The 12,506-nt window shown below is 39.7% G+C and overlaps 2 protein-coding genes across 4 annotated transcripts in view; both read left to right on the top strand.

Annotated features, from left to right (window-relative positions):
* The window catches only part of LOC146455513 (uncharacterized), a 149,120-nt gene extending 137,494 nt beyond the window's left edge, over window positions 1-11,626 (top strand). Inside the window, exons 10-13 of one of the 3 annotated variants that reach the window (XM_085094228.1) lie at window positions 5,903-6,001; window positions 6,271-6,369; window positions 7,519-7,617; window positions 7,918-11,626. In XM_085094228.1, the coding sequence (XP_084950354.1) occupies window positions 5,903-6,001; window positions 6,271-6,369; window positions 7,519-7,617; window positions 7,918-10,797 (3,177 nt within the window). In that variant the 3' untranslated portion in view covers window positions 10,798-11,626. The remainder of the gene's footprint in view (window positions 1-5,902; window positions 6,002-6,270; window positions 6,370-7,518; window positions 7,618-7,917) is intronic. The other 2 variants (XM_085094229.1, XM_085094230.1) reach the window with 2 other exon arrangements.
* The window catches only part of LOC146455518 (uncharacterized), a 31,428-nt gene extending 19,502 nt beyond the window's left edge, over window positions 1-11,926 (top strand). Inside the window, exon 2 of the mRNA XM_085094281.1 lies at window positions 11,689-11,926. The gene's annotated coding sequence lies outside the window, so the exon portion shown is untranslated. The remainder of the gene's footprint in view (window positions 1-11,688) is intronic.
* The last annotated feature ends 580 nt before the right edge of the window (window positions 11,927-12,506 follow it).

Genomic DNA, 12,506 nt, shown 5'->3' on the forward strand with positions numbered 1-12,506 from the left:
CAGTAGACATTGCGTGTATACAGTGCCGATGAGATACCCGTGTTTCTGTTGTTGACATTCGACAAAGATAAATGCATGCCCTACAGCCAATGTGGACTGTAGGTAGAATCAGTTATTATTTTGTTAAACGGAAATTGGCACACAGGTTTCGAAGCGTGTATCCGTGCATGTGTGATATTTCATACCAGTAATTGTGTTAAAATATGGCGTGCCAGCTGACATTGTTTTTCAGTCACTTGCGAGGGTACAGTATCAAACAACACGAACAGAGAGTTTTTTTGACTGACCCAATTCTGGGTGATCATTATTTGGAAGGTCACTGAAGAAGGCTGGACTAGCTATTTGAAAACGCATGCATTCCAGTAAACAAACTTGATTTAATTAAAAATATTCACTTTGACCGACTTTCGCACCTCATTTGACAAGCATGTATCTTTTAAACGTGATTCAAGTGTCATGTGAACGTTTTATTTTTATCAAAACCACTCATATGCCAGTAAATAAAGGTCTTTTTTCTAGTTGTTGTAATTGACAATTTCGCACCACAAGTTGGTTTGTGGGCATTATATTCTAAGACTCATCGACAGCTACTGACGTGACGCAGGTAACCCAATAGCGAGTATCAGTTTGGCACTATCAATTTAAAGGTTAAGATTCGACAATAATTGGTTAAAATCGAATTATTAAACGTTGTATTGACTCCTTTTATGTGGGGTGTTTTGGTCAAATGGTCTCTTAACGAAACCTTCCCAATCAGATTCCTTTGCAGAAAAATTTATTGGAAGATTAGCATTATGCAAATTTCCCACCAGAATTTGACGAATATTTTCTTGTCCGATTACGCGTTTTTTTTCCAGACCTTTTCTACCACGTTATTAAACAAGAAAGAGAAACAGACAAATGCAATGTGGGGTAAAATAACCATTTGAAGATAGCCTGGGTCAATGTTTTCACCGAGTCGCCACAACATAGCATTTTCTCAACAGTTGCGAATTATGCAAATTTGTTAACGAAGCCTCGCTAACTTTGGTTTTCATCAGCGCGTGCATTGATTGCCCAGATTTTTTATTTCGTATTATTAAAGACGAAGACCCAAGCTTTATCACAATGTTTCTCTCGAGTCGATACCTGACATACCAAGATGCATTTTAAACCTTCAAACTTACTCAATTTTCGCCTCATCGCGAAGTCCTCAAAATGTCAATTTTTCAAAGAGCCATAAAACCCTCCAAAGTTCTACAAAAGTTTACATAGGTCCCATTAATAGAAAGTAGGTGAGTTGTGCTCTTATTCAAAAGCGACCTCGCTTTCTAGCGTTGCGTACTAGTTTCAACACAAGCGTATTGAACTTGGCTAATTTAGAGTGAGATTTTTGCATAATTAATGAGGCAAAACCCGTTATTTCGTTCTCTCCAAAATTCTCGAAAACTAAAAATTTCCAGAACATTCAAATAATATTTTCGAAGATAGTTCCCCAAAAGTAAACTTCAGGCAAATTATCAAGGGTTTCGATTTTTCAAGCTTGGCCAGCGATTCTCGAAAGTTACAGTCAGGCACTCTTAAATAGGCGAAAGTGTTTTCAGACAATAACTATGGTGCCCAATCTATATTTCGTTAGCTTGCTCGAATTGACCATCCTTTTTAACTCGTGAATGCGCGCATGCGCAATGAACGAGTTATCGTTATGCGGGGAAGTTTTCACTCACTCGATCGTTCAGTCGTCAACTTTATATTAATTTAACCGGAATTTAATCAAAATCATAAATTATCCATTAGTCTACGTGATGTGCATGTATTCACCATCAGCCGCCATTACGGGACAAAAAAAAGGACGTAAAATCAATGCAACGAATAAAAAAAAAAGAAATAGAAAATCAAAACAGCTACTAGGTGTGTTGTCTGCTTAATCTTTCCATTTACGGGATCTAAAGGCCAACTTTCCTTTCAGGAGCGATCTTTTCCAAAGTCCGACCTCTCAGACGCTCTTTTGGCTCGTGTCGTTGGGGAGGGAAGATTGCGTGACGAGCCAAAAGAACGTCTGAGAGAGAGGCTACACATCGATAGGCGGAACTGCTCGCATCAAACGCAAACATGAAAATCTTTAAAGGAGCTTACCCTAAAAATCCGAGGAAACGACGTGACTGAAAGAATAGGATATTCTACAGTGCGATAAATCTCCCTTCGGTGTCAAACGTAATCGATAAGATCAGGAGGTCAACACTGAATTTACATACAGCCGAACACAACGCTCGACGCATTTCTATCTCCTGCCGCAAAATGTAAACATTCAATTAACTTGAAAGATTCAAGGCAATTCCGTGGGTGAAAGGCTAAGGGTAAAATAGGAAACTAAAACTTAAGCTTCCCAATAAATTTCATTCGGGGTCCAGTGTGAGCGATAAGATCGATTCACCAGAACAAATGTAAACACTGAACATTTGCTAATGCATAGCGGCAATCATCGCAACGCTTGACGTATTTCTATATTTACGTTCGTTCACTTAGATAAAACCAAAATAGCAACTTTAGCAAGATTGAAAGCTTCTTCCGATGTTATAAAACGCTGACAGAAGTCGTCGTTTGAACATAGAAAGGAATATTACCATGCTGAAAACAAAAAGATTTTGGTAACGTGCTAGGCAACCAAAATCGTTCACATGTATCAAGTTTCATCCGGCAAGAACATGACGCGAGGAAAAAAATTCGAAGGAAAACTGGACGTTTCTTTTTTTTTTTTTTTTTGGCGCCTGGCAACCACGTTAAACCACCAAAAGAACGTACACGTTCACCTTTGAGTTGTTTCGCTTATCGAAAAGAATCAGAGGGCGTGTGTAATTTGTAACTTTATACATAATGCATTTCCGCAACGCGGCATGGCGTTGTAGCGTAGTTTGATGCGAGTACCGTTTTACGGTTACCACTATTCACCTCTGCATTCACGGAGTTGGCTCACAGGAGTCTTTGATTGTCATCACCGAAGATGCTTTCGGTATAACTGATCCTAAAAGTATGAGAAACGAGACTCGGGTGTTAACAGACAAATGACCATAAGCCTCCCAGTAGCATAGTGGCTAAAACTACGGACTGGTGTACAGAAGGTCATAGGTTTGATTCCCGTCGGGAACTCAGAATTTTTTCTCCCGCGCTTGTTTCACAATAGTCAATCAAACGTAGTACGATTGGTAGGAGTTTACTCGTAGCACGAGTCAAGTTCGAGCCCGAATCAAGTTCGAGTCAGGATCCAAATTTTATTTTTCTTTCTTTTTCCTTTTGTTTCGTTTTTGTCTTAATATCTTTGATTGCGATTTTTGCTTTCATAATGATGTGCCAACTGCCCTTCGAAGTATTAAACTTGAACGAGCTATTTTCCTTGTCGAAGCGATCGCGAGAGTTCGTTGTTGGTAGCAAATTAATCCCATCCTCATTCATTTTTGCTATCTATAATTTTCTTGAAATGGTTTGTCCAGTGTTTTTGGTGACTGAAGCTTCGGTCACTATGCCTTGTGAAGCCCACGTATAAGGAAAAAACATGGCCGTCAACATTTTGCCCGCGAGGTTCTATTCTGTATCATCTTGGGTGTCCTGTGGATGGAACAAGATGGCGCTTGAGGAGCCGGTAAGACTCCCTCACCGTCCGTTTTGTCAGTCGCAGAAATGGGATCTCTGGCTCAAGTGAATGCATATAGAGGTCTTAAATTTTCTTAGAAAATATATGAACACTAAGCGATGTCGTATATCTTTCCACAACAACAGCGAATCACAGCCGTAATAGTCGATAAAGAAAAATGTTGCAAGCCTGAAGGTTAATTTTTCCGTTTACCACTAGCACATCGTTATATAAAAGAGAGTAACAACCAGAAGACTTAAAAGAAGAACAAAAAAGAGAAAAATAAAGAATGGATCCTGGCTCGAACTTGGTTCGTGACTTGAACTTGACTCGTGCTACGGGTAAACTCGATTGGTAATTAAAGTATAAAATTCTGTTGAGGGGTACTGTATAGCTAACACTAACTCAAATTACTTTAAAGTACAAGTTACTTAGAGTTTAATGCGGACTTAAAATGTAATTACATCTGTAATTGTTTTATTTTCTTTTGACAAATTCAAAGTCAAAATTGCAACTAATGGAATTTAGAGTCTGGTGTTGTAAGCCTTGGTAGAGATTGGGCACACCAAAGTTAAGTCCCTTTAGTGGAACATCCTTCTTTGCCCCTCGAAAATGCGTCTTTGTTATTTCATTACTGAGCTTGAAGTTTACCTTCTTTCTTCTTTAGTGTAACTTTGAATGTAATACAGAATTCACATTTTCGACTATTTCATTTTGAACAATTAAGGTCGTTCGCGCTAATTGTTTATGCGCATCTTTAGTGCGCAAGTAGCGCACACGCCACGCAATGTCACGCGCAATTCATTTCGACTATCTCATTTTGAACAATTAAGGTGGCCGAACACAGTTTTTCCAGTACACAGGTGTTAGTAAACATTATTTGAAAACTACGTACTTCTGAGTACCCGAAATTAGCATGGTGCAAGATTAACTAAGAAGGAATAAATTTTGATACTTCTTGTTGAACAAGGTGCCGTTGCCATGGCAACGCAGCAAGCTATTAACCGTCCACAAATAACGGTTTTTCTTAATTTTTAGAAAATGCACTCGTTAGATTTTTTCCATATTTTGTATCCAGAAAAACCCACAAAATACTGACATAGTGACGCTGCTTTCATGTAATTTTAACAGACAGATCTCCTGTAAATGTTGGTTTTGCACTTTAATGTTTTTTGAAGATACCCTCTGTTAGATTTTGTTTTTGGTTTGTAGGCAAGTTACGCTTTTAGAAAACTACGGTTTTGTCAAATTTCACGAAATTCTAACGAGCGGTTCCTTAGAAAACAGTTTATTTCCAGTAAAATAACCAGTCACAATTTTTTGCTCAAATGCGCATGCGTGGCTTTTAATTAGGGTTTCTCAGAAAGATGAAAAGCGTACAAAAAGGCTTAGCTCATTGTGAACTCAATTTCTTTGTTCGGCGATAAATGAACAAGGATTCACAAACGAGAAACTAAGTTATTTTAAGAGCAAAACTTACCTTTTGGTATAAAATCGAGTGGTCGATAGTATTTGCTTACCACAACCCTAGCGCGCGCTTAATAGCATCACTAACAGAATCTGTAAAGCGCGCGCAAACTGTGTTCGGCCACCTTAAATGGACTGAAATTTTATTGTTATTTAACCAGGGGAAGCAAGTAGCAGTGGCTTTCTACCTGAACAAACTGATCCAGCAGGAAAGGACTCAAGACAGGCTGATGAATCTCAGAAGGTAGAACCTTTTCATTTTTGTTGAATACCATGCCATGAGTAACCGATGGTAGTGAATACATGTGTGTACAGCGGACTCGCTGGAAGAGGTGTGCAAAGGAGTGTTAAACATTATTTTACTAGGTCGAATTATGCATTTTTTATGTCACATGGGTTAAAGAGAATTTAGCACGGTGTTTCTCCCTTGTCTTTACCCTGTTTGCAGGACAGGCAACAGAGTTTGAACTGGAAGATTAGAGGAGAAAGGGCCAAAGTAAGTGAAGAGTTGGTATATGTTTATAATAATATTAATATCAAGGACGAGCTAGTGTTTGAATGAATGAATTACATGGTATTAACAACGAGGCAATGTAGAGGACATTAAAGGGAACTTCCACTCTTTCAGCAAATTGACGTTAAATTTCAAATTATGTTTGAACAAATTGTATGAGCACTTTTTCCCTCGTGCCGCCATTTTGCTGTTTCATTTTATCATAAACTCGTAATTTTGAAGGGTATATGATCCCATATCACCTGAGTAATCCATATCGTCATCATTTGATAACCCTTTATCTACTCTGAGGTCGATGTACTTATTATCAACAGGCATCAAGAAGTACTCTGCACAAAGCTGCCATCAGTGGACAATGTGAAACTGTTAAAATCCTGCTTGATTGTGGTGAAGATGTGGATCAAAGAGACCAGGTTGTTGTTGTTTTGTTTTGTTTTTTGATTGTATTGTTTGTGTAGCAACCTTGCCTTTCGATGTAATGGCTAATTCTGATAATGCATCCAACTTAGGACAAACTGGTACATTAGCGGTTGTCAGTGCCTTTTTGCCATGGATTGAACCATTGGCTGTCTATACGATGTTTCGCAGTTAAATCTGTTGTGAATCTGCTTTCTGGTTGCAATCAAATATACCCGTTGTGAAACCCAATGTAATGTCCCTGTGCTGTCTTTATTTTCCCCAGTTTTCTCTGACGCCTCTTCACCTTGCCTGTTGGTATGGACAGGAATCTGTTGTCAGACTGTTGTTAAGACATGGTGCAAATGTCAATGCTGTAGATAGGGTGAGTTGGATAGAAAAGGTTAATTATTACATACGAAATAAAGTTGTCTTTGGAATATTCATATACGTTTATGACAATTCACTTCCACTTAGACTAGAAATTAAAACTTACCACCAAGTTGAAATGTTACAACACTGAATGCTTTACTGAACACCTGAAAAGTATCAACCCACACGTACAATTTACTATACAAGTGGAAGGGGAGGGAGTCTTGGCTTTTCAGGATACCCACATCCATGTGAAAGGTGACGAGAGCATCAAAGCCACTGTCCACAGGACACCCACCTACACCGAACGGTATCTAAACTTCCAGTCTAATCAAGAGTCCAATCACTGATCGCGTAGAACACAGGAGGTCTGTTATCCACGTTTAATTCAAGAGAGCTGAGCACCTGTTCACTGCGAAAGAAGACAGAGAACGGGAACGCGAAAATTTTCGGGAGGAACTCAGAGTCAATGGCTACGAAAGGTGGGCCTTTCAAACTCCATGGAAGACCCGGAGATAGAAGAAGAAGAAGAAGAAGAAGAAGAAGAAGAAGAAGAAGAAGACATTTCCCCTTGTAGGCCTTCTTTATACAAGCAAATTGACAGAACACTTTAAGAAACACGGAATTCCCATCTACAGTAGTCCATACAACATGCTTAAGACCGTGCTGGTCTACCCCAAAGAAAAGCCGAAAACGGACAAGGGCATGAGACTCGTAAATGACATCAAGTGCGACTCATGCAAAGAAGCCTACTTACCCCTCCCAGGGACATCTGGGCAATACAGGACGCGAAGTAAATTCGCAAAACACTTTATTCCAGCTAAGGAATGCTTTGTGCCATCATAATAAAAGCCCGTAGTCAGTTGTAATTTCTAGTCTCTGTAGAAGTGGGTTATCACAGACATATAAAAATTATTACTTCTTTTTTCACTTAATGACCAAATTTGTCACTGAAACGGCGATCAGTTTCTTGTCCAGATGCCCCGTGAAAGAAGACCATTAGTTACGACGTTTTCTAAAATGTGTTCCCTTCTTATAATTTTCACTCTTTTAACTTTAACTTTAGATCTGAAAGGGCCACATTTGTGTTGGTAAATGTTGTGTGAGTGTTGCAATTATAGACAGTATCTATATTGACGCGGCAATCTTTCTGTGTTTTTAGTTTCAACGCACGGCTCTTCAGAAAGCTGAACGTCAAAATTACCCATCCATAGTGCAGTTGCTTTTGGGGAATAACGCAATTCCAAGTTTTCAGCAACCGGTAAGATATATACCAATCAGTTTTCCATCAGTTTTTCTGAAGCTAAAACTGTACCTTTAAAATAAAAGGAAAAGGTACAAGGAAAATTAAGAAAAATTAAGAAAGTGTCCAGCTCATTCATATAAGTTTCTTGACTTTTTTATTTGGGTGTCATTTACTGAACAAATTTTTTCAAGTCTTTCTGACTTCCTGGCTTTCAGTAAACGATTTTTTCCTACGATTTGGACACAAATCCAATAAGAAGGTCAATGTGAAAAGAGCATTAGCAAGTAAAATTCACCTTAACGTTTTAAATTACAGCTCAGTCTGAAGATACTAGCCCGCAAAGCTGTCCTAAGTGTGGACAGACGGTCTGGCTTTAACCTGCTGCAGGCGGCTGTCGTGCAAGGGAACTACAACATCGCTTCAGAAGCGAGTTTTCTCCTCGATGACTTCGTGAAAGAGATGAATGTTCAAACTACGAGAAACGGCGCTAATGTATTTTCTGGAAAATCTGCTGCTGAAATTTTGTCATGTCTGGAAGGGAGACGGCCACGTCATGATGACATCGACAAACTTTACCAAGGGATGGTCGAGAAAGTCAAAACGCTAAATGAGCTGCACCGGTGTGCAAAAAGTGACGATATGGAAAAAGTGATAGAGCTTGTTTTAAATGACGGTATCGATATTAATATCTCAGCACGAACCAATTCCACCCCTTTGTTGTGGGCGACGCCGACATCTTCAAGTGTGTTGATCAAAACCCTTATTAATCTCGGTGCAGACGTAACTGCTCAAAGAAGTAATGATAAAACCGCGTCTTTGTTGTTGGCGGCTTATTGTAACAACTACATGGCCACTCGCCTGATTTTGGAGCATGGAGCTGATGCGAATATCCAGGACGCTGGCGGATTTACACCACTTCATGTATCTGCATGTAAAGGATTTTACAGCATTTCCCAATTGATAATTGATTCAGGAAGCAACATCAACGTAAGGAACAAAGATGGAAAAACCCCACTTCATCTTGCAGTTGAGGAAAATGATGAAACTCTCGTCAAGCTGTTGCTTAAAAACATCGCGTATGTGAACATTCAAGACATTAATAGAAATACAACACTTCACCTATCTGCTCGTGGAGGATTTTTCAACGTTTCTCAATTGATAATTGATTCAGGAAGCAACATCAATGTAAGGAACAAAGATGGCAAAACCCCACTTCATCTTGCAGTCGAAAAAAATGATGAAGTTCTCGTCAAGCTGTTGCTTAAAAACAACGCGTATGTGAACATTCAAGACAATAATGGAAATACAACACTCCACCTATCTGCTCGTGGAGGATTTTTCAACATTTCTCAATTATTAATTGTGTCAAGATGTAGCATCAACTTAAGGAACACAGATGGCACAACCCCACTTCATATTGCAGTTGAGGAAAATGATGAAACTCTCGTTAAGCTGTTGCTTAAAGACAATGCGGATGTGAACATTCAAGACAAGGCGGGAAATAGTCCGCTTCATGTATCTGCTCGTAGAGGATTTTTCAACATTTCTCAATTACTAATTGAGTCAAGATGTAGCATCAACTTAAGGAACACAGATGGCACAACCCCACTTCATATTGCAGTTGAGGAAAATGGTGAAACTCACGTCAAGCTGTTGCTTAAAAACAATGCGGATGTAAACATTCAAGACAAGGCAGGAAATACTCCACTTCATATATCTGCTCGTAGAGGATTTTTCAACCTTTCTCAATTACTAATTGAGTTAAGATGTAGCATCAACTTGAGGAACACTGACGGCACAACCCCACTTCATATTGCAGTTGAAGAAAATGATGAAACTCTTGTAGAGCTGTTGCTAAAAAACAATGCGGATGTAAACATTAAAGACTGCTATGGATTTACACCACTTCATGTATCTGCTCGTGGACGATTTTTCTATATTTCTCAATTATTAATTGAGTCAAGATGTAGTATAATCAACTTAAGGAACATAGATGACAAAACCCCACTTCATATTGCACTTGAGGAAAATGATGAAACTCTCGTCAAGATGTTGGTTAAACAAAACGCGGAAGTGAACATTAAACGCAGGGTGGGAAATACTCCACTTCATATTGCAGTTCAGAAAAAAAATGAAACACTCGTCAAGCTGTTGCTTGAAAACAACGCGGATGTTAACATTCAAGAAAATGAGGGAGATGCACCGCTCCATTGTGCAGTTAAGAAAAATGATGAAACACTCGTCAAGCTGTTGCTTAAAAACAACGCGGATGTGAACATTCAAGGCCGTCATGGACATTCACCGCTTTATATTGCACTTTGGACAAATGAAGAAGCTCTCCTCAAGCTGTTGCTTGAAAACAACGCGGATGTGAACATTCAAGACTGGAATGGAGAAACACCACTTCATATTGCAGTTGAGGAAAATGATGAAACTCTCGTCAACCTGTTGGTTAAAAACAATGCGGATGTGAACATTCAAGACATTGAGGGAAATACTCCACTTCATGTATGTGCTCGTGGAAGATCTATCAACATTTATAAGTTGCTAATGCAATCAGAATGCAACATTAACCTGTCGAACGTAATTGGCAAAACCCCACTCGATCTTGCTATCAGCGAAAGTAATGAGACTCTCGTGAAGATGTTTCTTGAAAACGACGCACGAGGGTCAAAATACCAAAGAGATCCACTATTGCACAAACCTGCTGGGCCTTCGCGTCTTAACAGGTCAAAGAGAGCAATAATAGCCGAATTTAAAGAAAGGGATACACCAATGCGCAGTCCTGCTGGTCCTTCGCGTCTTGGCGAAGTGAAAAGAGATACACTTGGAAAGGTTACAATAGATCCACTATTACACAAACTTTCAAGACCTTCGCGTCGTGGAGAGGTGGAGAGAGATACACTTGGAATGAAACCTGCTGGGCCTTCGCGTCTTGGCAGGGCAAAGAGAGCAATAATAGCCAAATTTAAAAAACGGGAACCACCATTGCGCAGCCCTGCTGGGTCTTCGTGTCGTGGCGAGGTGGAGACGGATACACTTGAAAAGGTTACAATAGATCCACTATTACACAAAGCTTCTGAGCCTTCGCGTCCTGGCGAGGTGCAGGGAGAACAACTTGGAAAGGTTGCAAAAGATCCACTTTTACACAAACCTGCAAGGCCTTCGATTACCAGTTGGACTACCACTTTGTAGACACACAGCCCTAGGAATGCTAGAAATACCAGAAGAGAAACAAGAAACACCAGACGCACTGGGGAGAGACAAAAAGCAGCAGAGAATGCGGCAGTCGGTAGCAAGACTGATAAACTGCTTGTAACATATTATTAGACTTCAGCAACCAGGTTCTGGTTTCTGGAAAGCTGACTAATACTAGTCCACATTCCACAATTACCCTAACCGAAGGTTAAATTTGCTCCTTGGATTCCGTTCTGTTCCTGAAAGCATGATTAGCGTTAACCAGAAATAAAGAGTTAAATTATACCACCTAGCGAGGTCAATTGACTCAGAAATCGACGCAGAAGAACTTCGCGTTATAAAGTCTGCACAACAAATTGAAGAAAGTAATTTATGTTACCATAAAAATAGTGTATTATCGTTTGTCTTACGATGTAGTCGCTTGGAGATCTAAATCGCCACGTTTCTATCGAGAGTGCAGTACAAGCTGTTCTACGGAAGCTAGAGAGTGACCCCACCCTTGCTGACCGCACGACGTTAACACGTGCTCAAATTGCGGACCTTTTACACTTCGTATTAAGATCTGCGTACTAATGGATCGATTAACGAAAAACGAGAACGCGCAGCTATGGGGAGCCCGGTTTACGCGGTTATTGCTAATCTCTACATGGAGATCTTTGAAGATAAAGCAATTGAATCAGCGCACTGCAAACCTAAGATCTGGAAGCGCTACGTGGATGATACCTTCACCATCCTGGACCGAGACAGAGTTGACATCTTTCTACAACACCTCAACAGTCAACAACTGACCATCCGTTTCATCATGGAAACCGAGAATGACAGCAAGATCGCCTTTAATAACTCTTTCAACTTAAATTAGGTTTACAGCACAGCAAAATAGAGAATTAGTCTTTATTAAAAATCTAGGCTCAGAAAGGATATTGAAATTGGAAATAGGACAGCTGATAACAATACGAGTTGGTTCTAGGATATTGTTTCGTTAACTTTGCCCCGTTTACTAGAGATATACTCAACGATCTGAATTCAATTAATACACTCGACTGAGCTTGCTTAAGCTTTAATGGCTTCTCGTATTCACTCTTACAGCGGGTGTGTGAAGAGCTACTCTAATCGCTTGTACACAGAGTCCCTAGAGCGGTTTTCAATCAAGAGTCTCTGGCCAATCGCAACAGGTACAAATAGCGCAATGAACCAATCAGAACTCAATTCAAATTCATGTAACCGGCGTCAAGCGCGGGAAAACACGTGCGAGCGAGGCACGGTTGGTTTTGGTTTTACATCTTATTGGTTGAGAGAGTGATGCGAGTTTTGTTAACCAATTACAGAGCGCAGTAATGCAAAACCAAAGCAAAAACGCAATTACATTCAACACAATTCAAAACCGTTCTAATTTGATACTACCTGTATTGTACAATTTGATTGGTCGTTGCTAAGAGCTAATCAAGTGTCAATCACTTTCACAAATTGTGTAGACTCCTTAGAAAACTAACTATACTAGTGACGCAAGGAATCATAAAGTCTCCGACAATTGCGCTGGACTTGAGAAGATATTACTACTTCCTGGCTGAAAAACCATGTTTACCGAAAGTCGATTAGAACGGGAAAATCTAAGAACCTGTATTTAAACAGCTTTCGTTCATAACGCAATAATGATCGGAACTTTCGCTCTACGCTAGCGATTTGTGCTAGCCCCTAGTAATATTCCA

Source organism: Pavona decussata, unplaced genomic scaffold, assembly GCF_977016875.1.
Source record: "Pavona decussata unplaced genomic scaffold, jaPavDecu1.1 SCAFFOLD_273, whole genome shotgun sequence".
Lineage (NCBI taxonomy): Eukaryota > Metazoa > Cnidaria > Anthozoa > Scleractinia > Agariciidae > Pavona > Pavona decussata.